Genomic DNA, 27600 nt, shown 5'->3' on the forward strand with positions numbered 1-27600 from the left:
TTAGACCACTCTGACACTCGGGGCCTGTATTTAATGTTGTGTTATTTTGTTACTGCACAAACTTTGAAGTTCTGCAGGTGAATTGCTGACACCTGTGCTCTTTTTTTGAAGCTTTGGTATCATGGACATGATCACTGCAGACCCCTTCTCATCGCAGTCACTGATCGGTCAAGAGCAGACAACAATGAGATGCTCATCCATCAAAAAATCTGGCAAGTGAATAAATTGCTAACCTCCAAAAATTGTGCAAAATTTAATACTGTGCAACCTTCTATAAATAAATCTCAACTTAATCGGATTTATGAAGAGAATCTGAAGGCTGTGTGCGGAGATTCAAACCTTTAGAAGGATCCCGGATTTGACCTGCCATAGGTATATACAAGATTCCTTACATGGTGGCCAAGATCAAACAGTGGAACCATTGCCACTGCCTGTAGCGGCATGGAGGTTTAACTCAGCTGTAGATGATATTAACCAACGACATGCTCCTTGACCCAGACAGTCAATTTGGATGCATATCCACATACGTCGGCAAGAACCAGAGTCATGTTAATGCACATATGCAAGCAATGAGAATGCTTGCCTTTGGTTAGAGGGCTCCCTACCCATACAAAATCATAAGCAGGAATCTGCCTAGCTATGGCACATCTTTGACAAGGAATACGTGTGAATGTTTAAGAAAAATTCATAACCCAGTTGTGCACAAGCCGGACACATAATTTAAGTATGGATTCCTGGTGCTCGACTATGAACAGGATTCCACCACTTGCGTAAAAATCCTGCTCATGACATGGAATTAGAAAACGAGCTTTTGCAGCAAAAGGCATGGAAATGTAAAGTTGAAAAACTTGAGGATTTTTACCTTACTTTTTAAGTTTACAGTTTATGCACTGAAGAACAATGACCACACAGGCTCCTACATTTTGCAGTCAGATTGTAAAACTTGTCAAGCAAAGTCTTTAAACAAATTGTACAAATGTCAAATATACATGGGTATTAACAAGAAAAAGAAATGCAAAGGAAAAAATTTTACGTTTTTTTAAAAAAATTTTTATAATTTAACAAAGCTATTCGGATTATTTTTCCATATATTCAAAGAAATAAAAAAAATTCATTACATTAACTAGCTAGCTAACTTAATTTGAACCCCTAGAAAAAATGTGACTGAAATGTCAGTGAGATCTCAGTGAATTTTGACTGAAATTCACTGAAATGTCCTTTATGTCACCAAATTACTGTATTTACGCATATATAACCCCCACACAAGTAAAATTTGCATCCATGTATATGTATTTATATGGCAAAAAAAGGCTTCTTGTCAACCCCCTAAAAACATTTACAATTTGCGTAGATAAAAAGAAATCTACTGGTTTAGAAACCAATCTATGGATCAAAATTTGTAAATTTAATGGTTTGATGTCCTGGCTCTGTTTTATGTGCCAGGCCAGGTGATGAAATCCTCTCGAATAATATTCCAAGTTAAACATGCTCAAATTGCATCCTTTCATGAAAATATGGTTGCTTGGATGAAATATAACAGTGAATTATTCAGTGTCTACCGCATCATGGAAACATTTGAAGGGTAAATCTGTACATAAACCATCATGTTTATTTTTTAATACTGTCAAATTATCAGTACAAAAAGAAGACACTGGTGAAAATGGGTGCTGTGTATGTGCTTCTGTGTGTATGTGCATTGTTTAGGTGTGAACATGGTATTTATATACATCTTTTGGGTACATGCAGTGCTTCAGTGTGAACATGGGGAGGAACTAAACAGTGAACACAAGAGGGCCTCAAGGAGTCGGCCTCTTAAAATCAAGCCATTATTATTATCTGGACTATTATCATTTATTAAAATTATAAAAGACAATCACATGAAAGGTATAGACAACTGCCTTGTTCACACTTGTGTCTGCTTCCGACAATGACAGACTTCCACAGAATAACAAGATTGCTATAGTGTTCCATTATAATGATGCAAGGCTGACACCTACTGGACCATCACTTGCATCTACATGATGTTATTAGCACATACTTAATGACTGGTAGTGACTTGACATCCGTTGATACAATATTCTTGGAACAACATTTTTTTAGCCAACCACATATAAGCACAGGTTCCGTTTGACTGTATTTATATGGTCCCTGCCTAAAGAGCTAAGTGGCATCAGTGTCTATCACAAGTGGCATCAGTGTCTATCACAATACCAGGGTAAACTTGATTAAATGTAATCACTTACCTGGCACTTGTCTCCTGGTGAGAATTTCGTCTCTTTGCACAGATTAGCTTCTCTCGATAATTCTGAGAAAACAAACAAGCAAAGCTATGTTTATAAAAATAAAACACAAATTCCCTCATCAACTGGACTTTTCATTGCAAATAGAAACAAGGCTAGTAATGTCAACAAATGTAACAAGCACAGGTTGCATGCCATAAGATTTCATTGTGGATAGTTGTTTATATAGAATATGTCATGTTGAATATACCAGTTACAACATGCATCTATATAAAAATCTCTCAAAAGTAGGTCACACCAACTTTTTATTATACTGACCCAGTTAATCTTTTTTCAGTACTTTTATTGTCAATTTTGACACATTATTGGCAAAATCATGTCAAGGAAATGTGAACAAAATATCTTCCCAAGAACACACAATGGCAGCAGACTCGGCATGGCCTGGGCATTTACTGAACCAACGACCAATGGGTTACAAGTCCAACACTCTACCATAATAAGCTATTGTGACCCCTGCCCATGTTTGGTACTGCAAGAAATGACTTGAAGATGTGTCAACATACAAAGTTTTAAGATGGTGAATTTGACAAGTTTTTCTTATAGAACCCCGTCAAAACCTGGGAAGAACCACTGTCCTACAGGAATTTACTGGAAATTAGCTTTCTCACATACCCATGGTGGCTGATCCCCAAGTTGAACCCATGCTGACAGATGCGTGATGTGAGTGATCTGTTATGGCAATATTCTCAAATCAGCCATTGTTGAAGTTGTACTGTATTAAGATTGGCAGCAATTTTCTTTAGGAGAACCCTGACACCATTAGAAGACTTTTAGTGAAAACCCTATGACAATCAGGAGATTTAGTCTCAAGGTTTTCAACATGTAAGTTGTGGCAGCAATATTTGCTGTCTATGGAATACCATTTTCATTTTGGACCAACTAGGTATCACAAGTCTTTTGGCCAAAACCCTATGTCAATATGAACATCAATTCTGGAGCAGCAACAACAAAACTTTCCAGATGGTTGCCATATCATATGCTAGATCGGCATCATTTTCATTTAGGACCAACTAGATATCACAAGTTTTCTGGTGAAAATCCTTGTCAATACGTTTCTCCATTTTTAAGAGTAGTAGCAACATGACGATTTCCAGGATGACTGCCATGTTTGAGGTCAGATTGTTACCGTTTGCATTCCAAACCATGTCAACAGGATTTTCCATTTAAGAACACTAACAACATAATCTCCAAGATGGTTATTATATTTAAGGTCAGAACAGCACCACTTTGATTCAGGACCAGTTTGACATAAGTCTTCTGCTTTCAAGTCCAGAAGCTAAACAAACTTCAGAAATCCTTCATCACAAAAAGAATTAGCATTTCAAATGATATACGCTGTCATCCTCCTCCTTCAGCAGGTACAATTTCTCAATTTTAGGCAGGTCCAAGTTTGTGCATTGAAAATATATGTGCTGGATTTTGCATCATAAAAATAACCAAATATATATAAACATGTCTATAATCTATACCAATTATAAAGGAATTGCTGAACGAGGAATAGCTCATCAAATTCACACACAGCAATACAATCCATACAAGGCTCGAAGTAGCTAGAAAGTGTGGCAGAGTACATCACATTTTTTAATGCCAAGATGCTTCCCACCCAATTTGGTCCAACTGTATTCAACATTTTTTCCCAAATTTTTTCCACCAGTATCTAGTTTCATAACATTGTGTCAATATTTAATGGCAGACTGGCATCAACCTGAAACACCTATATGTCAGGATGCTTTCCGTCAAATTTGGCCAAATTGTTTAACAGGTTTTTGGGAAGATACAGGATTTTTCTATTTTTAGTAATGATAGCTATATACGCATGCAGATTGGATCCACCTGCATACAATTTAAAGCCACCTGTGGCAGGATTTTATCTGTGAAACTGGTTAAATTCTGTAAATATGGTTTCGGAATGAAGTCGTTGAAAGGTTTTCTGTTTTAGAAATGGTGGTTATATTTGATGTCGGATCTGAATACATCTAAGAAATCTTCATACCAAGAACCAATCTTTAAATTTGGTAAAATTCTTTCCATTACTATTTTGAAATTAGTTGCAAATAGCTGTTGTGGAAGGACAGCTGATGATGCATGATGTATGTAGGACCGCCCGTACAGAAATTTCTCATGGATTCCGTATGCAATACTTATGGAATCCATATGGAAGAGACAAGGACTGAAAAACTTATGGAATCAGACAATTTATTCCATATCAATTCCATAAGTATTTCACAGCAAGTGAAAATTCCATATGGAATAAAGTTGCAACTTTAATCCATAAGCACTTTTTTCCATAAGGAAAGCAGGCTCATGTATTATAGCATCATGAAAAATACTCTATGAAGAATTAATAACCTAAACTATCTGATTTAAATAGAAACACTGGTGGGAGTTTGAGTACATGTATCTGTCAATGTAGGTGATGTGTAAGGATGAATATATACTCATATAAATCTGAAGAAACACATGTATGTCAGTTTTCTTTAGTTTATTTCCACAGATGTTTAAAAACAAAGACATAACCAAAAAAGTAGGGAAAATGTAAACATGATCAGAAAATTAATATTAAAATACAAGCATAGATGAATCTTTGGTTTAAGGTGGATTGTGGGCTTGATCTGATGTTTATTCTGAAAAGTAATTTTGTTGGCTTCCTATTAAAATATGCTCTACAAAAATAATACCCTAGTGAAAATGTGACTTAAATTTCAGCAAAATCAATGAACATTTCTTGACATTCACTCAAATGTCCTTTTTCACTAAAATTATGTTATTTTATGAGATTTTACCAACATTTCTGAAAATATCAATGGGAATTTGTGATTGAAATTTCACTGAGAGTTTGTCAAAAATTCTAAAATTATAGTGATAGTTTGTAACAAAAATATCAGTAAGATATAACAAAATTTTTCCTTGTATAATTTGATTGATTTTCAGCAGCATTTATATTCCCTGTTTCTAATAGCTGTAATTGTATTGTTTATTCTGGGAACAATAACTTCTTTCCACATCTTTCTGTATATTTCTCTATCAAATTTGTTATTGTTGTTGTTGTATTTTATTTAACTTCAACTTGATTTAACTGCCCTTAAACAAGTTTTCTTGTTTTCTGTTTTGAATCAGAATTTCGCTTTTCTCCTGACCTGAATCTGATTTTCCTCAATACGGACACTTTTTTTAAATATCGTCTCTGAAACTTTTTGGAAATAATGCTCTATCCGGTCCCATTCTGCAACGGGCTTTCTAATATGTATTTGTTCCGTTTATTATTTAAAGGACGACTGTTGTAAAGAGCTTTCTGATTGGTCAAAATTTTGTACTTGTCCAATGAATCGTTGCGTAATGGAAACCAATAGGAATGCTATACATGGCGATTCGAGCGGGATACGAGTTTGAATAACCATTTGAAAAATGTGCGGCAATGAGAACAGCTTGAAGCGGGTAACGTGCTAAATAGGACAAGGAATTGAACCAGGATGATTTCTAAGTTATACAACTAAAAACTGATTAACTTCCAGGATGAATTCAAGGAGGACAACGTATAGATCACGGGTGGGAATTCTTGCAAAATACCCATGTCTATCAAAGATCGTCACATCTTTGCGGCATTTTCTTGGCCCACACGTAGAATCATCATTCAATATCATGAGGCATTATTGTGTATACTATCAAAATATTCTAGGTGTGTTACAATTCAGTGTAAAATAAGAGTAATTATATCATGATAAACATTTTGTCATGGCTGCTTATGGAACAAGGAATAATTCAAGAGACAACAACAGCATCATAGTTTGTACATTAATCAAAAATCAAGTTGCAGTACAAGTGACATGGCAGGCTTCTAGCATTTCTTTTCATGTCTCAAATGGATGCTTTTCTGTAATTATACATTATTTTCACAGTTAAATTTTTCAATGTAGATTAATATTTTATATATGTTTATGTGTTCACAGATGCCTGTGTATATATTCCAGGCTTGATACTTTGATTTTTAAAATCGGTTATTTAGTGTCAAGCCAGATTCTTCACATCATGTTGTATATACTGTAAATATTGTACATAACAGATAGAAGGCCTCAAGGTAGATTAGTTCTGTAATTAAGTTACCTTCTCTAAATAAAGTCATTATTTTTTTTATTTTTATTATCATTATTAACTCCCATATCTCTTGCCTTGGATGTCATATAATTACAACATCTGTAAAAAAAAAAATAATGCAAACTTAATATCACCTTGCTTAATAAAGTCCCGTTTAATTCATATTCATTATGAATTTGAAACCTTCTGAAATGCATGAATAACTTCTGAAACTTCAGTAAAATACTATATAATGATCAAAATTGTAGTGAAATCTCACAAAAGTTTTAGTCAAATATTTGTGCAATCTCACTAGACTTTTCAGTGAAATGAAAAAGCCTTAACTCATTCAGCCCCAGACCCATTATCAGTATCACTGCTGCTATGCCCCAGCAGCGCTAAGCTGTGTCTAGCTGCGTGTGCCCCAGAGTTTTTACCTGTTTGAAAAATTTTGTAAACATCGTGCACATGCATTCACTCTTACCTTAATTTCTCTGCTTATATCCAATTAAAATCCAAGAAAGTTTCACCATTTATTGCAAATGAATTTGTCTACACAGTGATGTATTTTTTTTCCCTATTTGTCCAAGTCTTTCACGACTTATTTATACAGAATTTACAAAATTATGTGCAACGTTTATCCGCAAGAACTCGATCATCAGCGCTGTCAGCATCCTCATCTTCGGACGATTCAATCTCAGAAACTTCTATGTCCGAATCGAAATCTCACAAAATATCCAACTGCCGAACATATCTTTCCTCAGCTTGCTCAGTATTTTCAAGATCAAACCCGAGAAACTCCTCATTTTTGCTCTCATCAAAAATCACTCTTACGTCCGCCATCATTTATGATTTTTCATCACCAGAACACGTGTAGTTAAACCGCTTTCAAAACAGGAGCCCTTAGCTTCTGAACAATTCAAATTTCCGCAAATGAAAGTAAAATCATTTCTGATTGGTTTAACAGTTGTTAGTTCTTGGAATAAACCCATTTCTAACCAATCAGAGACGTTGAATCTAACACACATTCATCACGCTTGGAGACGGGATCGGCCATTGAATGCAGTAAAAAGATCACGACTACAGGCGGGATCGGCCATTGAATGCAGAAACCAGATCACGCCTACAGACGGGATCGGGGCTTAAAGGGTTAAGTGATGCCATCATGGATTAGGCTTTGTATGCGAGAAAGAAAATGAGGACAAGAAAAACCTAAATCTTTTTTGATAATGTCTGTCAAAATAAAAGTTATGATCCATTTTAAAAATTATGGTGAATATTTATCATTGATTCCCAATAATGTCTAAGAATCATTAGGCAGTTTAATAGAAATCTGAAGCAGATTTTTTTTAATGGTTTAGACAGAAAGCGCTTAAAAAACCCGTCTGAAATCCACCTTAGTATGCCTGGAAAATTTTGTATGGGATGAACTATTACCAAATTCCATATGGACCATTTACAAATTCCATATGGTATATTTGCCAATTCCATATGGACTATTCACAAATTCCATATGAAGTATTGCCAAATTCCATATGGAATTTTAATTTTATTCCATATGGACAACCTACAGATCTCATGGACTAATTAGCATATTCCATGAGATTTTCCATACGTAGTACATACGGAGTCCATAACATTTCCATATGGATACACTGAAATCTATAAGAGTGCTTCAACTATAGAATAGAAATGTCCCTATAGATATTTCTGTAAAAATACGTATGGATTCCATATCCATTCCATGTGGAAAATTTTGTACGGACATCCCGCAAGATCACTTGGCTTTACAGCCAGGCAAGACAAGATTTATTCAAGTCAGGCAAGATTTCTATTACATGAAACAAGAATCATTAAAACAAACCACAAACAAGGAAAATTTCAACCCCTACAAATAATTATTGGTAAAATTTAAATTTAAATTAAATGCAGAAACACCCAATTAAAACTAAAAAGAATGTCGAGATGCAGCTTATGCCTTGCTTAAAGCAAGAGCTAACAGTAAGGCACTTGATAGTACATAAAACAAAGATAGATAAACAAAGAAATGATAACACAAACATTAGCTGTCATCACCAGGGCATAGGGGGTATGTATTATCTGCAGATATTACAACTACAGTCTTTACCATTCCATGATACAATTAACAATCTAAATTAATTGCAAAAAAATAATCAAAATTGTATTGCTCTCTAAAGTGAATTGGTAGCTCATTACATAGAATGGCAGCTGCATATCTACAACAAATTCTGCCATATGACGAGGTTGAGATTCTTGTGACGTGTAAAATTGATTTATACTGTATTGTGTTTAAAGCATATTAAATCATCCAAAGCACACATATTCAGAATTCTGAAAGAGTCTAGAGCCATAACCCAAAGTCTATGCACCTTTTAGACTGGCATTTTTGCCAAAATTTCATACTCTTCTTGGTTCAATTTTAGTAGTGTTCATGTCACTGCAGAAATACAAAGCTATGGGACAGAAATTTAAGTTGAAGAGCAAATTTCTCTGCTTCCTATAGTTTTCACAAGCTTTGCATGATCTGCACTCAAATTATTTTGTAAACAACACTTTTCCGGAGTCATGTTTGCATACAACATTTAACAGAACTTTTTCAAACTTAACATAAGAGTTGACAGATTCAGAGTCAACACTGGAAGCCTTTACACAGAGCATTTTCTAGATCCTTTACAAGTCGATCACAGCAAAATTTTGGAAACTTCTATTTGATGGCTTTTTTAAAGTTAATGATGGAGTACACATCACATCAAGTCTTTAAGACCCATTGATTATCAAAGGTAAGTTTTATTAAATTATTGGCTGTAGTTAAAATATTTTAGCCCTTGCAAGAAAATGGGTCACAGTTGCAGTTTCCTTTGCTGTGACCTTGGCCATTGACCAAGTCTTGGCATGATGGAGTTACACCTTGTAATATGTATCCAAGTACCAATTTTCTTACATGTAGGTGAAATAGGGTCGAGATATTGTGTGAGTAACAATGAGGGCAACAAATGATGATTCAAAGTGACACAAGGGCACCTTTCAGATTCTCAAGTACACAAATAGAAATGTTGCAGAAAATGTATGAATGGGAAATTTTTAAGCATGTAAACCTATTAATAGCCAATAAAAAACTACAGTTTCAAAAACATGATTGCTTTTGCTTTTTTATTTCTAGTTTAACAAAACCCTCTCATGAATGATAATGAAAAAAAAAAGTATCCATGGTTTAATGAGGTTTCTTACCTCTTCTTTCTTCCTCCCAGATATCCAACTCTACATTTCTATATATATCTGGATCCAAGGCCTTGGCAATTCTGTAGGGAAGTGGTGGGGTGACTCTTTGTAGATGCCTCTCCTGCAAGAAAACCAAAACAAAACATGGACTTGTAAACTAAGATCATGTCAAATATAATGCACACCTGAATATATATATTGTAAGGTGCACTTCTCAGGTGCACTTCTCATATGCTTAAAATTGTAATGTGATTGAATATAGTTTTAGCAATACACAGTGCATCCTTCTCTGGCCACTTGTTGGGCCCCTCTGTCTACTATGGTTGCTCTGCCAGACAGGATGTCATTGCAGCCATGTGTTAATATTAAGCTAGTAACTAAATTGAGACATGTTGTCATGCTGTGATGGCATCCAAAACTGAATTTTTTAGGTCCCTCAATAAACTGTGCTCTCACTTACAGTTAGGTCTCTGTTTTTGAACATAGTTACATTATGCAAAAAAGGCATGGTTACATTTTTCAAAAAAACAGGAGACAATTTCTTACGACATGCACAATTTCTGGTGAAGGTACGGCTCGAAATTTGAAGTCAGGCTGAAATCATTTCTCAGTTTTTAGCCGTGGCCGAAATTTAATCTTCTGACCTCAAATCAATTGGCTTTTGTTTCTCCATCTGCAAAATGTAGTCCAGATCTGTGATGCCAAACCAATTTCAGCAAGAACTGTTTGTCCTGACCTTTGACCTTTTGACTTCCAAACTGACAAGTTTCTTTGTTTAACAGAAGTGCAAGCCATCCAGGTCTGTGAAGTACACCGTTTTTGTATGGAAATCATTTTTCTTCTTTCAGTTACTCTGACTGTGACCTTGGACCTTTTAACCACAAAATCAACAGGCTTCTTCCTATTTTTTAAGTGGAAGCCATCAATATAGTTTGGAAAAGATGGTGTTAAAAAATAAAGTTACAGTGCAGAAACAAAAAAGTCAATAGATGGAATGCTGTCTAAAGAAATGCAATAAGGGATACCAATAGAAACAATCAGTAAACGTTGTGCCTTTTAGCGAGTGTATACAAAATCAAAATTTTGTGATTGTGAAACAATGTTGCAGACATGCAGGTCATAAACTCCAAGTCACAAAGAATTACAAAATCTCATTGGCACACTGCGAAAGGATTTCACCTAATTGTGATATCAAGGGATTTCAACCAAACAAGTCCAAACATTTTAAACTGTACAAAAAACCCCAACCCAAAACAATGATATGCCATGTTGACCTGGAAGTCAAACCAGATCACCTACACATCTATAAAAATAGTCCTACCAAATTTCATTTCTCTACCTCCATTCATACCAGAGGATACTCCATTATTACAAAGTTCACCTCAATGAAGATTTTAGTCTCCTGTAGCATTATAAGTCATGATGCTGGAAAGAAATCCACAGCAAAGTGACCCTTCAAACCAATTTCATTTTGTTGTTCTAAATGATCTTTAAAACTTAAGCTTTGATCAAGACTTTATCCCTAGCATCCTCCCATCATGTTGTGCATATACACCTACTGTGATAGGGAATACAATACAAAAACCTTTTCTGTATCTAAGCAGAGGTACTATTACTGAACTGATGAAATTTATATCATGGTCTCCTGTTCCAGGAAGATTTGTATATCTGGAACCAGTGCAATTTTCCGTAATTTCTGTTAATGCTGTGGCATATCTTGTCATTATTTACTTAACATCTCCGAGAAGTATAAATGACATTTCAAAACCAATTTAAACCTCAACAGTAAACAGAGCATAATTTGAAATTATAAAGATTGGTTCTAACATCTCCGAGAAGTATAAATGACATTTCAAAACCAATTTAAACCTCAACAGTAAACAGAGCATAATTTGAAATTATAAAGATTGGTTCAGTCAATGTTACTATGACAAGAGAAAGTGGAAACAATCTAATAAAGTCAAATTATACATTCAGTTAATGAAACACTCCTATTAAATCAAAGTTGTTATGAGATAGTTTAAATAAAATTATTAACTGAGAGGACAATCATTTCTGGAGTAAAACGTAAGCAAACATTTAGACAAGGATTGCTCTCCCTTGAGGAGGCTCTAAGGAGAAAGTACAATGATATGTATACAATGAATCCAATGTGGAGGACAAAATGAAACAAAATGCATCTCTTTTATAGACAGCATTCTTAAGATGGAATGGTTCTATTCTCTAGTCCCATCTTGCAAAATGTAAACATAAACAGACTCCCCTTCTGTTGATTTTATTTAGCTAGAAAGTAAAAAAACAGCATCCCATACAGAAAAATCTCACCAATTCACATGAGCTGCTGCTCATAAGCTGCACATGAGAACCTTGTTAGAAATGTATGCAAATTGGGTAGATTTTGCAGGCTCATGTGTGCAGTTTTTCAGATCTTGTGAGCCAAGGAAAAACTAACCCAATTCTCACGTGAACAGATTTTGCTCACGCGAGAATCTAACTTTTCACATGAGAAAGTAGAACTTAGAAAGCATTCTTTTCCATTACATACAACCATGTTTGAAAATAAGGCAGAGTTCTAATTTCTCACATGAGCTGTCACGTGAGAAACTTGGACTTGAGTCTGAATAAATACTTATTTCAAATTTATTCAAAGTTGGCTTTTCTCATGTGAGTTATCCCATGAGCAATTTGGACATAAATATTTTGTGTAAATGTTGAATGTCAAGCATCCCCATTATTGTCAAATAGACATTATTTCTATTTTGCACTTGCTGTTGATTTGTTTTTTTTTGTTGTTTGTTTTTAATTTTAAAACATCTGTCAGCTTATTTTCTCAGGGCGAGTTTTAAGTGTTATTTTGACCCAATTGGCTCCTTGTATTTGTATATATTAAGATTCATTCACTGTTCATAAAACGAAACAATTCAGCATTAAGGTCTCGTATAACCAGACTACCCATTAAACTTTAACAGCTGTCAAAGAATAGAGTTAATAAATTGCATACTGATCGTGGTTGACGTTTAATAAAGTAATCCGTAAAAAGGTGAAATGTTTCCCTCCCCAAAATACGCAGTTTACAAATATAAAAAGGAAATAAAACTTTTGCCCTAAAATGAATGCTATGTACCATAAACATATGATGCAACCCCTTTATTCACAAACTTTTCAAACCCTACACAAACTTTTAAAACAAATACATAGCCACATATCTGGAAAAAAATAAACACAGTCCTTTTGGCCTAATAAACTCTCAAGTCATTTTCCAGAATATTTGGAGAATTACATAAACTACGTTTTCTTCCATGCCTAACGTTTGCACAAAAGTCAATACAATCTTATACTTACTGAATTGTGTAATTCGGCTTAGGGGTCATCCATTTAGTACGTACGCAAAAATCTGGCAAAGCTTGACCACCCACCCCCCTCGTACGCATGCATACTTTTTTTTACACCCCCCCCCCCGCGTACGTACGCTTGATGCCTCCCTCCCCTAATTCTAATAAATGGCCTATATTTAATCCACTCAGAAACCATAAAGGATTAATAATATTAACGTGTTTAATAAAACATTGTCTACCGACGTTGAATGTCTGGCATCAAAGAAATAAGCTGCATAACATTAAACAGTTTGTCTAGTGTCCGCTAAAATTCAAACGCCGACTGAACAATCGAACAGGTTACGTATTAGACGAATTATTATCTAGGTTTCACCCCCATCCCATTTCCTGTGTGCATGTACATTATCAGTTAAAAAATATTTAAAAAACATATGCAAGCGTATGCATTTTGGGTTTCCCCCCTCCTCTCCATGCGTACATGCTAAATGGCCGGCCCCTTATTACTGGCAACATAATGCTCCATTAGTCTTTTTTTTTTCAGTGACATTATTGTATGGAAATGCGGATCCAACTTCTCTATTAGCTGTCAGTGGATTCTCTAATGCTAGCACTAAATTATCATTGCCATTGAACAATATGTACTGTACATAAAATTTAATAAATCCGTAAGAAACTGCCTAAACCAGTTGTGTTTGGTTGTGTAGCTGTTTCGCACTGGATTGCATGTGTATATTCTTGGCAATGGAAAATCTTGCTTATTCGCAGCCTTTTAAATGTTCTGATCGTGTCAGTTCAAAGTTTATAAGAGAAGTTTCCTTTTTAAATAATCACAAAACAAATCATTGACATTTCCGTTAACTTTTCTGTGACCCTGGTTATCATAGTACACAGTGGAAGAATCGGCTTGTTAGAACCATTAGAGTGTCCTATCGGGCATGGCTCGGCACAAGCTACTGTAAAAACCTCAAAATTAACTAATATATTAATTATTAATTATATGAATTCACATATAGCTAAATTTTTATGAAACATCAGATAATAAAATATCATTTATTTGATATATAATATATAACATTAAAAAATACCCGAGTAAATATGGTCAAAGGAGTGTAAAACCACAGGGGCTCATATTGTTGTTTACAATTTAAATGTCAGTCATACAGTAGTATAAAATAATAAAAGTACTATTTTTATACCACATGCATGTCTGACATTTATATTGTAATCAATGATACAAGCCCCTATACGTACAACAAAATGCTTACTAATAATTCACCCTTTATGGCGCCTCAAATGAACTCGACAGATGCTGCATGCTGGCCTACAGTGTACATGTAGAATAGCACTTTTAAACCGAACAGACAGAAATTTGCGCACGGGCCATGTTCTCTTAGCAAGGACCATGCAGTTTAGTAAGAAAGTTATTTATTATTCTCCTGCAACATGTTTGCTCTTAAAAATTTCTGACAGCACGAGTGTGGACATTATTAACAAACAGAAACCAATACCAATTTATAGTGATGTCCACGTTGGTACTGATGTTTATGTCCAGTACGAAACAGAAGACTTGGGGAAGATTCAAGGATTATGAAAGACTGGTTCTTTGCCAAGAAAGAGGTAAGTTACCTTTATTCATTTCTTTTTACAATTTTCGCATATAGAATGATCAAATTGGATAGCCTGAATCATTGACATCACAAGTATAAGCATAAATTTGTCGTTTAAAATTGAGCCAAGCGTTTGTTTCAGATTTTACTTAAAGCTAATAATTGAACCTCCCGTTTCTAAAAATGATATCCATACCACACTATCATCAAATATTTATGCCTTCCACAATTCAACTGTGCAACCATGTCTGGCTCCTACCCCCACCCCCAATAATTATGCGGGCACCTGTGAGGAACATTTGCGTTACCGCTTGAAACATTTTGGACAAACATAAATGTTCTTTGTATCATTTTATTGCTGTTTGGGTGGAGCAAGATCAGCATGCACAATTGAGAACCAAATGCAATAGCTTAATTCATGATTTTATTCCTAAAAGACATTTGCCCCGTCTGTCAAATCTTTTGATTGGTAAATTTAAAATAGAGATTTAATTGGATACGGCTTACAGCTTTTCTTAATGCTTATATACACTAGGACTCTTTTGCCAACCAAATCTTTTTCCCATTTCAGTGCATTCTTTCTATTCTGCATAAATATACAAAAAATGATCAATTATACTAATTTTGATCTTTTTACAGATTAAACTTCATGAAGGTCATAAAATTTAATCAACACAACAAAGTTAGCAATCATCTGAAAGAAGTGCAAAACATTGACAGCAACAGGAAGAAGTCAGACAAAACACCATTACCATGCTAGAGGAAATTCGACTCCAGTAAAGGGTATGTATGAGAGGCTTCAAATTTTTTGATGTAATACACATGATACATATGCATTTCTGACTCAAAAATTTTACCCACAATACTTTTTTTTTTAAAATATAAAAATTCGAAACCAGATTTTTAATTTCTTTATATATTGCAAATGTACATATTTTGGAAAAATGTATCCTAAAAGTTTTGCAGAAATCTCCCTGAGGACTGTTCCAGAAGTAGAGATGTCAATTTTTGGGGAAATTCTAATGTGTACCCATCATTCCTAATGATTGGTTACCAGAGTATATCATCAAAAGGAAATTATATTAAATGTGAAGTTGAACTGCTTTGTTGTAGGTTCACGTTCCAATCCCAAAAAGAGCTGTAAGCATAATTATTACTAATATAAGTGGCAAAAATCATAATCTGAGCAGAATGAGTATAAATTACATGCCATTATTACAGAAAACTGTATGAAAAATGTATATGCAGTTACAATTTTTGTCACAAATCAGCTGAACTCATGTGGATTAGTAGTAAGGCTGAGAATAGACACAAAAGAAATTGATAAATTATTTGTGCATAGCAGTCACTTTGACTAGTGTACATGTCTACAGTAACTTTCGCGAATCGTCGTAAAGTCCATAAATGATGATTGTTGTATTATCCTCAACCTGCCATGGTTCATCCCATAGCGATGGTCCAGTGCAACATGTTTTTAAGTTTACCAGAATCCCTTTTCTCTAACATTTTTCAGTCACATAATATCCATCAGTCGTATTGATACATCCTGGGTTATTTTGTTGTTGTTTTTTCTTAGTTTTTAAAAAAAATGGTAGCTGGTGCCATTTATTTTCAGTTTAAGCTGGACTGCTATATGTGTAGTATCATAATAGAATGAGTCTAGGGCAAATGGTTTCACATTCAAGAACCTGTCAGTTTTCTTGGAACTGTTTGATGTAACAATAATTCAGAAGTTAACCAATACGTTAATTTGTATTCGATTTTTTTTCCAAACTGTTATTAAGAAGCAAACTTTTTTGTCCTAACATGGTGGTATAAGAAGTGCACGTTACAGTAGCCAAGTTAAACCAGACATTCATATTGTGCTTAATTTTATTTGATCCAGATAATATCACCAGGATCTGAAAACGAGTGTTTCAAGACATGAGAAAATTGGCACATGAACCATGGACAGGCATGAAGTTAGGACGGTCAAGCTTGAAATATCAGCGCCGATTCTTAAATAGGTCACTCGAGAAAGGATTGTATTATTATACAGAACACGTATGACAAGTAAATTGTAAGAAACCATATGAGCCCCTGTCGTGAATAAATGTGTACACGACACAAGCCTCGAATTGTAATCATTAGTCTGTCTCGATCTGAGCTTAGAACACTTTTTTAAACAGGTACCCAATTGTTCGTTTTATTACCCAGGTTATTATAAATGGGAGAATACCCGGTTACACATTGGCATCTTTATCCAGTAGTAGTCAAATATGGAATATGCAATGTGACTTGCAGGTATCTCATCAACAGTGCAGTTTATATATTTGCTACTGAACTATGGTAATTCTATTGGTAGAGCAATTTGACTCATAGTCCAAAGGATGAATTTTCAGACCGGGTTGGCTGCGTAAGTGTGTCCTTGGGAAAACAGTTGGCTCCTATTTTCACAGTGTGATAAAGTGCCATCTAATCCACACTACAATTATGTATTTTGCCTTTACCTTGTAAAACAAATCTTCAAAAATCCACCTTACAGAATGTCTCAAATGCTCTGATCAGAAGAAAAAAACTTCTACCAACTTTTTCATTTCCATTTCAGGTTTCATTTTTCAACAGTTCAAAACTGAGCCTGCTAACTTAAATTCAGGGTTCAACAGGAAGTGCATTGATTCAAAGAGAACAATCTCCAAGTGAAAATATTGTTGCAGACTGGCAAATGATGAAATTCAGAAGCAGGAATGTCAATTACACGTTTTGTTTGCTTTGAATTTTCTGGGAGAGTGAAGAATGGTCTTCATGTGAAGCAAATTTTCAGCAGTATCTTTCATTATGACCTTAAAGTTTGTAGAATAAATGTGATAATATAACAGGTACATACATACATACACTAGTTGTCTTACCTTATTAAAAGATCACTAATTGAACTCAAATAATATGCTTATGATTACTAGATTTGAATATTGATCTTACTATTTAATTCTTGTAAAAGATGTATGTATTCAATAAAAACTAAATACCATAGTTGTTTTTTGTTGTTTTTTGCGCATGTGAGCAAGATGCCGCTCACGTGAGCAAAATCTTGCTCACGTGAGCAAGATGTGACTCACGTGAGCAGATCTTGCTCATGTGAGCAAGATGTTGCTCTTGTTAACAATTCCTGCACATGTGATTTTCTTATTAGAATCTATTTGCTCACATGACTTCTACCTAATTTGTATGTCAGAGTTAGATCTCACGTGAGAATCTCATGTGCAGAAGGGTAGGCAGTTTTGGTGTGGGTATTTTTTATTTTCAAAATTGAGGGGAATGGTTTTCCCACTAAATGTCAATTTCTAGAATTGCACCCCATGTGTGGTACCATTTTGATGATGATTTATCTAAAAAGTAAATAACTTTAACACTGACCTTTAATAATTTCAACACTGACCTTAAATAACTTCAACAGCGACCTTAAAAACTTTTAACATTGAGCTTCAATACTTTTAACAGTGACCTTTAATAATTTCAACACTGACCTTAAATAACTTCAACAGTGACCTTAAAAACTTTTAACACTGAGCTTCAATACTTTTAACAGTGACCTTAAAAAACTTCAGTAATGAGCTTGAATAACTTTAACATTGACCTTGTACAACTTTACCATTCAGATAAGTCGTATGATTTCCACAATGGGTGTGGATGAACAAGCATGCATATGGATCTCAAATAACCACTGTATCAATTAGCTACTGTCTAGCAGAGCTGGAGAAAAAAACAAACCATCAAGACATTTTGTTGTATCAGTTTTAATCCCCTATTATAATGCCTCAACTAAATCTATATTATTTTCAAGTAAAAATGTTTGTACCTGCTATGTATTGTTACAGTACCTTTTTATAATATCACCCATTCTATATTATTTCAAGATACAGTTTATATTTACCTTTAGGGTTTAGTCCCGTTCTCAATTTGTCCTGTTACTCTATAATGCACTGGTATTGTCTCTACCACCTATCAGTCACACAAAGGAACTTTGGAGAACAAGCAGGTAGTTGTAGGAATAACAGCTGTGTCAGATATACATTTACAAATTATTTCCTCGTTTATACATGGAACTATGACAACAATGACTGATACCTGAGCCCTAGTAACACTAAAGTGATGTGCCCCATAGGCATCACAGTTGGTTGCAGCAGCTGCCATGACTATTGATCTAATTGATAACAATCCTCAATTTAATTCACACTTTCTGAGATTTCCAACTAAACAGTACTTGAGAAGTTGCAAATTGATCAACCAAAAGTGAGGTTAAAAACAATGTCAAAAATGATTTTTTGTATACTATTTACTGCTTATAACTCACTGCTATAGATTAACAGCTGTGAACAAAAATACTTTGCAACTGCAAAAAATAAAATAAAGCATCTTCAATTTATACATGAATGGGAATATGTCACATGAAACTGTCAGGTACGTGTCTCAATCCATAAATTACTCTTCCTTTATCAAAACGCAATTATCGGATATTTTTTGATATTTTTTTCTAGGTATACAGCATTCCTAAAATGAAGACACATACAGGAAAGGCATTATATGGCTAGTACATAAATGCATAAGTTTTCTCATAAGCATGTGTTGCTTGCTGCAAAGTTGTACAAGAAATGCATGCACCAAATCTATAGTCTCTTTCAGAATGTAAACATGTATGCACCTGAATTCTCAATCTTTGTTTCAATTGCTGTAGATTGAAGAGAATGATGTCAGATTCTCTCTTTACCTGTCTCTTCAGATCGCTTAAGTAAACCATGACAGACACATTGTTCATATTGATAATGAAAATTGGATCAGTTTAAGGTCTGTTACAAGTCTTCAATTTCTTTGATTTTTGTGCATCATTCAGGTTTTGTTTTACAACTTGCATAAAATCTACATGTTGGCTACAATATATATATGAATGTTACAGGAGCTCTCTAGCGTTGGTGGCTTCAAAACTGAAACCCATTAAACTGCATCTGTTGCAACTGCTCCAAAATTTTAAAGGGGCTTAAAAAAGAGCACTATTAACCCTTTAAGCCCCGATCCCGTCTGTAGGTGTGATCCGGTTTCTGCATTCAATGGCCGATCCGGCCTGTAGTCGTGATTTTTTTACTGCATTCAATGGCCGATCCCATCTCCAAGCGTGATGAATGTGTGTTAGATTCAACGTCTCTGATTGGTTAGAAATGGGTTTATTCCAAGAACTAACAACTATTAAACCAATCAGAAATGATTTTACTTTCATTTGCGGAAATTTGAATTGTTAAGAAGCTATGGGCTCCTGTTTTGAAAACGGTTTAACTACACGTGTTCTGGTCATGAAAAATCGTAAATGATGGCGGACGTAAGAGTGATTTTTGATGAGAGCAAAAATGAGGAGTTTCTCGGGTTTGATCTTGAAAATACTGAACAAGCTGAGGAAAGATATGTTCGGCAGTTGGATATTTTGTGAGATTTCGATTCGGACATAGAAGTTTCTGAGACTGAATCGTCCAAAGATGAGGATGCTGACAGCGATGATGATCGAGTTCTTGCGGATAAACGTTGCACATAATTTTGTAAATTCTGTATAAATAAGTCGTGAAAGACTTGGACAAATAGGGAAAAAAAATACATCACTGTGTAGAAAAATTCATTTGCAATAAATGGTGAAACTTTCTTAGATTTTAATTGGATATAAGCAGAGAAATTAAGGTAAGAGTGAATGCATGTGCACGATGTATTTTTCAAACAGGTAAAAACTCTGGGGCACACGCAGCTAGACACAGCTTAGCGCTGCTGGGGCTTAGCAGCAGTGATACTGATAACAGGTCTGGGGCTGAATGAGTTAAGAATGGCATTAACTACAAATGCTCTGAAACTGAAATGGGATTTAAAACACAAAACGGCACCTGAATAATTCTGTCCTGTCCTGAAATGGTTCAGCATAGTCCATAGATGTCGTGGAAGATTGAAGCCAGGAAGGCACATAGATAAATCAGCTACAAGGGAGTGGTTTACAATATCTACTGAAGAGCACTCTTCACCCCATGCTGAAATAGCTGTCATATCCTTCAGCAATGGACCTAACCAGATTGGACATCTCAAAACCAATTAGACTGCTGGATGTGACATGATGTCCATGTACAGTGGAAGTTTCTCACTGGCATAAATCTTGGCCAGCAGTTTTGTGGTTGCTTCCTGGTGATGAAGATGTGGATGAGGAATGTTACTGAGCAGCTGTGGTAAAGGAGTAAAATGTAGCGCAGAGATTATGCACATTGTTGTGCCGAGCTGGACATCAAGCAGCTTGGTATAGGACAAGCGAGCCCAGACAGGAGTGCAATACTTGGATGTCAAATAACAGACAGCCAGTGCTGATGTCTTGAGTGTTCAAGTACTAGCACCCCAGGTTAAGCCAGCCAGTTTGTGGAGTAGGTTGTTTTTAGGGTTCAGTTGTTTGCTGCAGTTTTCTTCAGGTGGTTGTAGATAGTCAATGATCTGACGAGTCACACAAAAGGTATGTTGGTGTCTGGACATGTTTTATGTGCTGCCCATTGCGAAGGATGCAAAGATCACAGTTCGCATTTCCATTATTAAGGTGGAAGACGCTGGAGAATGTCTTTGTTGTTCTTGGCTGTAGGTGTCAAGTCTGTCATTTCTTCCAGGTCCTTGTTCAGTACCTCCTCAACAAGCTCACTAAACACTCAACTTTGGGTCCTGAAAGCATATACGAAATGCACCATTGTCTTGGGCAAGTCACTGATATAAACAATGAACAGACTTGGTGACAGAACAGACCCCTGTAGGAGTCCATTAGTTGGACATCTCTATGAGCTGTAGCTCTCTTGTATGTGCACTCTGAAGCACCTGTCATAGCTTTTAACTATCCAGCGCATCAATACTCTGGAAATTTTAAACAACAGCCCTGCATACCAGACTGTGTCAAATGCTGCTATTAGATCAAGGAAAACAACTCCAGTTTTAAATTTCCTCTGAAAACCATTTTCAACAAAAGTAGTCAGGCCAAGGATTTGATTGCAAGTGCTGCATACAAGCCTGAAGCCTGCCTGCTCAACAGTTATGATGTTCTCAAAGTCTGGACCAATTCTTGAGAGAATCAGGTTCTCCAGTACCTTGAAAGGATTGAAAGCAAGGAGACTGGCCAAAAGCTTGCAGCATTATGGGGATCTTTGCCAGTCTGTGGGTTCACAATAATCTTTGCCTGGTGCCACAAAGTTGGCATGCACTTTTCCTCAACAACCTGGCTATATAAAGCAGCAAGCTGTATCTTTGCCTTTGGGCCAAGATGCTTCAGAAACTCAAGCAGGATATTGTCATATCCTGTTGCCTTGCCTGATTTGATGTTACATAGCAACTTTTCAAGCTCTGTTGTTGTAAATGCCTCTAAAGTATTTTGATCTAGTTCATCTACTTCTGATGGTAGTATTGTCACCACTCATCTTGTAATTGACATCAGTATCATTTTTCCAGGGGTGCTTTGCCACTTGTAGAAAGTGGCTGGCAACAGCATTGGGTTGAACAATAGGGTGGACTTTTAACGTGTGTTTGCTGAACAGTGCCAAGTCAGTAAATTAAGCTCCAGCATTTCCGGCTGGAGCGTTTGAAGTTGAATGACCCTGTAGTTTCACAACATCTCTTGCAGACACATTTTTCTGTCATAAATAATTAGTAAGATTTCCAAGCACCCATTTGTAATAATCCTACATCTGCATAATTTTGGAGTGAGCAGATATATTTTGATTAAACCAGTGTATCCCCTAGGGGTGCAAGACAAGAGTCAAAAATCACCTTGGTGTCAAAACTGGGAGCCAGACCGAGTTAAAAACAAACTTTGGTATCAAAACTGGGGGTCAAATTAAAACTTTGGGGGTCTCTGAAGCGCAAATGAGGGTAAAGGGAAACACCGATTTAAACCAATTGCCCAAGTTCTTGTGCATCACTGCTTTCCAAGTGTGTAGCTTATCAATTTTTAGCATGATTTGTGCATATGCATGCCCTGGCATCTCTCAACCAACCGTCTCATCAGATAATTGTAACAATAAAAAAAGAACAGGCCTTATGGGTAGACAATTTCCTAATCTCAAGGTCAAGGACCACCCTAACTCCCCTCCACAAACAAAAATTAGAAGTGACCTAGTGTCTTTCCATTAGCAACAGAATCTGAACCAGAGTGAAATAAATATGCATTGATAACAAAGATGATTCTACTGCAACTCAGTATAGCACTATTCTTCTTTATACTATTGTCCCTTAGTACAACAATGTCTGTCAGTATCGTATTGCTCCTTGGTATACTATAATGCCACCCAGTATACCACTATCCCTCGTACTACCATCTCTCAATATAGCATAGTCCCTCTGTATACTACTGCCCTTTTAAGAATACTAATACCACTCAATATACTACAATCCCTCATGATACTTCTTCCACTCAGTATACCAGACATTCAGATTACTAGTACCCAACAGTATACTACTGTCCATTAGTGTGCCATCATCTCAGTATCTTACTGCCAATTTGTATACTACTGTCCCTTAGTGTGCCATCATCTCAGTATCTTACTGCCAATTTGTATACTACTGTCCCTTAGTGTGCCATCATCTCAGTATCTTACTGCCAATCTGTATACTACTGTCCATTAATATGCCATCATCTCAGTATCTTACTGCCAATTTGTATACTACTGTCCATTAATATGCCATCATCTCAGTATCCTAGTGCCAATTTGTATACTACTGTCCATTAATATGCCATCATCTCAGTATCTTACTGCCAATTTGTATACTACTGTCCATTAATATGCCATCATCTCAGTATCTTACTGCCAATTTGTATACTACTGTCCATTAATATGCCATCATCTCAGTATCTTACTGCCAATTTGTATACTACTGTCCATTAATATGCCATCATCTCAGTATCTTACTGCCAATTTGTATACTACTGTCCATTAATATGCCATCATCTCAGTATCCTAGTGACAATTTGTATACTACTGTCTATTAATATGCCATCATCTCAGTATCTTACTGCCAATTTGTATACTACTGTCCATTAATATGCCATCATCTCAGTATCCTAGTGCCAATTTGTATACTACTGTCCATTAATATGCCATCATCTCAGTATCCTAGTGCCAATTTGTATACTACTGTCCATTAATATGCCATCATCTCAGTATCTTACTGCAAATTTGTATACTACTGTCCATTAATATGCCATCATCTCAGTATCCTAGTGCCAATTTGTATACTACTGTCTATTAATATGCCATCATCTCAGTATCTTACTGCCAATTTGTATACTACTGTCCATTAATATGCCATCATCTCAGTATCCTAGTGACAATTTGTATACTACTGTCCATTAATATGCCATCATCTCAGTATCCTAGTGCCAATTTGTATACTACTGTCCATTAATATGCCATCATCTCAGTATCCTAGTGCCAATTTGTATACTACTGTCCATTAATATGCCATCATCTCAGTATCCAAGGTCCAATTTGTATACTACTGTCCATTAATATGCCATCATCTCAGTATCCTATTGCCAAGTTGTACGATACTATACCTCATTATACCACTGCCTCTATCAATTTTCACAGAAGTATTATTTCCAAGAATCGTAGTTAAATTTCGGCTGTTTCTTTTTAAATTGCAAATTAATCACCTTTTCACAATCAGTGTCTTAAATGGATGAAATCTTTAGAAAACTGAACAGTTCTAGTACAAAAAATACCGCCTACTTTTCTGTAATATTACATCATTTTCATAGCTGAATTTTTCAATGCAGGATTATATTTTTTGTTTTATATATGTTTATGTTTTCACTGATGCCTGTGAATGTGTTCCAGGCTTGATACCTTTGAATTTTAAAATTACTTATTTAGTGTCAAGCCAGACTCTTCACATCATGTTGTATATACTGTATATATTGTACATAACAGATAGAAGGCCTCAAGGTAGATTAGTTGTGTAACTAATTGAGTTACCTTCTCTAAATAAAGTCTTTATTATTATTATTGTTATCTATTTCATTTAATTTTATGTTGCTTGCTCTTTAAAATCAAATATGTGGTTTTCAGTAGCATATACAGTAATTTTGAGTTATGCATCATTATAACAGGACCTCTCTGGTGCAGAAAGTCACAGGTTTGAAACCCAGGCCGAGTCATACCAATGACTTATAAAAATGATACAAGCAGCTGCCTCACATGGCACTCAGCATCAGTGTTTGGACTAGCCAGCCTTGTGTCTGGGTGTGACATAAGGGGTGTAATAAAATAAATAAAATTAAGACAAACTAGTCTGAAAAACATTTGTCTATAGACAAATTAGATTTGTGCAGTACAATCCATAATCCATGAATTCGATTATAGATCACATGTTATAAACTTCATATATGTGTTGCATCCCATGAAAAACACAACACTTATATATTTAAAAAATGGCTGTCCTCGTTTTGATCTATATCAGATTGTCACTTAACAATTTACTGCAATGAATACGCAGGTGTTCTGTTCTGCTCTGACAGGAATCACAGAAAATACGGGTGTTCTGAAGGATTTACTTCAACGAGTGAAATGAGGAATTTTACTTGCCATACACACGCCGCGGCAAGTCAAAAATGTACTACTAGCGAGCGGCCAATAATCTGATGCTATTTCATCCAAAAGATTACAAGATAGTACCACATCTGATTGATCTCTGATACCAGAAATGTTTTTAGAAAATGGTGACATCATAAGTGCAGCATACAATACTCAGGCCAGATGTCAGAATAAGTGGATTATGATATAACAATGCACTGTTGAGGTGGCTAGTCAATGTGAACAATGAATTTGTTTATCTAACAATATATAAATTACAGTGCATTTTATATCCAGTTTGTGGCTTTCTTTCATGGTGCCTCTGAATTTCTCAACTCCAAGCCCAAGCTGTATAAACAAATTTAAACAGTAATAATAATAATGACCTTTTTTAAAACCTTGAGGCCCTCATACAAAGGAATTTATTTATTTTAGCTGCATCTCTGAAGCCACTGGATATATTGGATTTGGAAGAAGGAAATAGAGTGGGCTTTTCTAATCTCAACTGGAATACTATTCCAGAGCCGAGTTCCAGAGTATTGGAAACTTTTTTAAAAAATAACTCCTTATTTGGTTTGGGAATTTTATACTGTTTGGTAGACATGGATCGCAGGTGGGGAGTATTACCAGGTAGCCTATACTGAAATAGTGATTGTAAATATTCAGGAGCACTATTATGAGATATCCTGTACATTAATTTAACTTTTCTCAAACAGATTCGGTCTTTAATAGGTAATATTTTTAACCTACCAGCTAAATTTTCCTTGATTTCTTTCTGGATTGAGATTAGCCCAAATGCTCTTTTTTTGAAGATGTGCCAGCTTTGCTATGTTTTTATCATTTTAATTACCCCATACTGCATTACAGTAGTCTAAATAGGGTTGTATGTAACTGTTATAAAATAGTTTTCTGTGCCCTTCAGGGAGAAAATGTCTTATCCTAACGAGAAGCCATAAACTGGAATTGACTTTTTTACTGATATGTTTGATATGTTCAATCCATGGTAGGTTATTATCTACCAGAACGCCAAGTAGTCTATCATGACAGACCATTTGCAAATTTTTATCCTTCCATGTCATAGTTCATCACTATCAAGATTTGTCCTTCTTTGCGGTGTTGAGACAAGAAATATTTTAGTTTTACCAGTATTTACCAAAATGCCATTGCATGTGCACCAGTTTTCCAGTTTGTTTAGGGCATTCTGTAAAGAAATTTTGAGTTCATACTTTGTGTTTTTCAACAATGTGTGGGTGTGGCAAATCACCAGATGGTATATTTTGTTGCCATTAAGGAAAATAAATTGCAATTTGCAACAATGGTGAGGCCCAGACTGATCGCTGAATAAACTTTTTAATAGTTTTCATACCTTTACGAAGAATTTCATTTTTTATGTACAATATATATATATACATTTATATGAAAATGAAGGAGGCATTGGCAAGCTCTTCTTATAATAGAATTCTCTTCCCCAAAACTGATAAAACTTTTGACACATTACTTTTTGTACTTTTAAGAAATTATTTTTTTTTATATTGTTTACGAGATTTTGCAAGCCATGCTACAACTGCATTACATTAGTCCCCCCTCATGACCCCCATCAGCAGCCACCCACTCTTTATGGCCAGAATCCCTTGGCTTCAACAAGTTTGTGTTCAAAAATAACCCCCAAGAAAGGCCACCTTGCTAACGCAACCACCGTATTAGTACACAAATGTAATATTTACCCCTCACAAACAGTGAAGTACGTAATCTGATGATGTTTCCCCGATGTTTGTGGATGTCAGGTTTTCATTAGTGAAAGAAGTGCTGGCTTAGGTACATGTACACTAAGGTTATTATTATATCATGAACACCAACGTCTGCAGGAAATGTGGTCAGTAGTGCTGTGATAGAGCATTTGGCTTCACACAGCTGATTTATTTAAATTCACGATTACGACTGATGTTTCCGTTAAGTGATCTGTGACCCAGGTTATCAGAGTACACGGTGGAAGAATCGGCTTCTTAAAACCATTAGAGTGTCCTATGGGGCATGGCTCAGCACAAGCTACTGTAAAAACATCAAAATTAACTAGGTCTATATTAATTAACTAATCAGTGATATGAATTCACTTGTAGCGCAGTTTTCACAAAACATCTGATAATAAAAATACCATTTATTTGGTATATAAAATCTATCATTAAGAAATACATGAGGAAATATGTACAATGGAGTGTAAAACCAAAGGGGCTTGTATCATTGCTTACAGTTTAATGTTCAGTTAACAAGGACCACGCTGTTTAGGAAGGAAGTTATTTAATATTCTCCTGCAACATGTTTGCTCATACATATTTATGTGACTACAAGAGTGTGGACATTGTTAACAAAAACAAACCAATATCAACATCTAGTGATGTCCACATTGGTACTGATGTTAATGTCCAGTACGAAAGAGAAGACATCAACATGC

The 27600-nt window shown here is 35.4% G+C and overlaps 1 protein-coding gene across 2 annotated transcripts in view; it reads right to left on the bottom strand.

Moving 5' to 3' along the window:
• The window catches only part of LOC149798310 (uncharacterized), a 238663-nt gene that overhangs the window by 89245 nt on the left and 121818 nt on the right, over positions 1-27600 (bottom strand). For both annotated transcript variants that reach the window (XM_089963443.1, XM_089963442.1), the window contains exons 8-9: positions 9621-9732; positions 2244-2305 (exon numbers count right to left, since the gene is read on the bottom strand). In XM_089963443.1, coding sequence (XP_089819569.1) covers positions 2244-2305; positions 9621-9732 — 174 coding nt within the window. The remainder of the gene's footprint in view (positions 1-2243; positions 2306-9620; positions 9733-27600) is intronic.

Source organism: Sinohyriopsis cumingii, chromosome 6, assembly GCF_028554795.1.
Source record: "Sinohyriopsis cumingii isolate HCF-2022 chromosome 6, ASM2855479v2, whole genome shotgun sequence".
NCBI lineage: Eukaryota > Metazoa > Mollusca > Bivalvia > Unionida > Unionidae > Sinohyriopsis > Sinohyriopsis cumingii.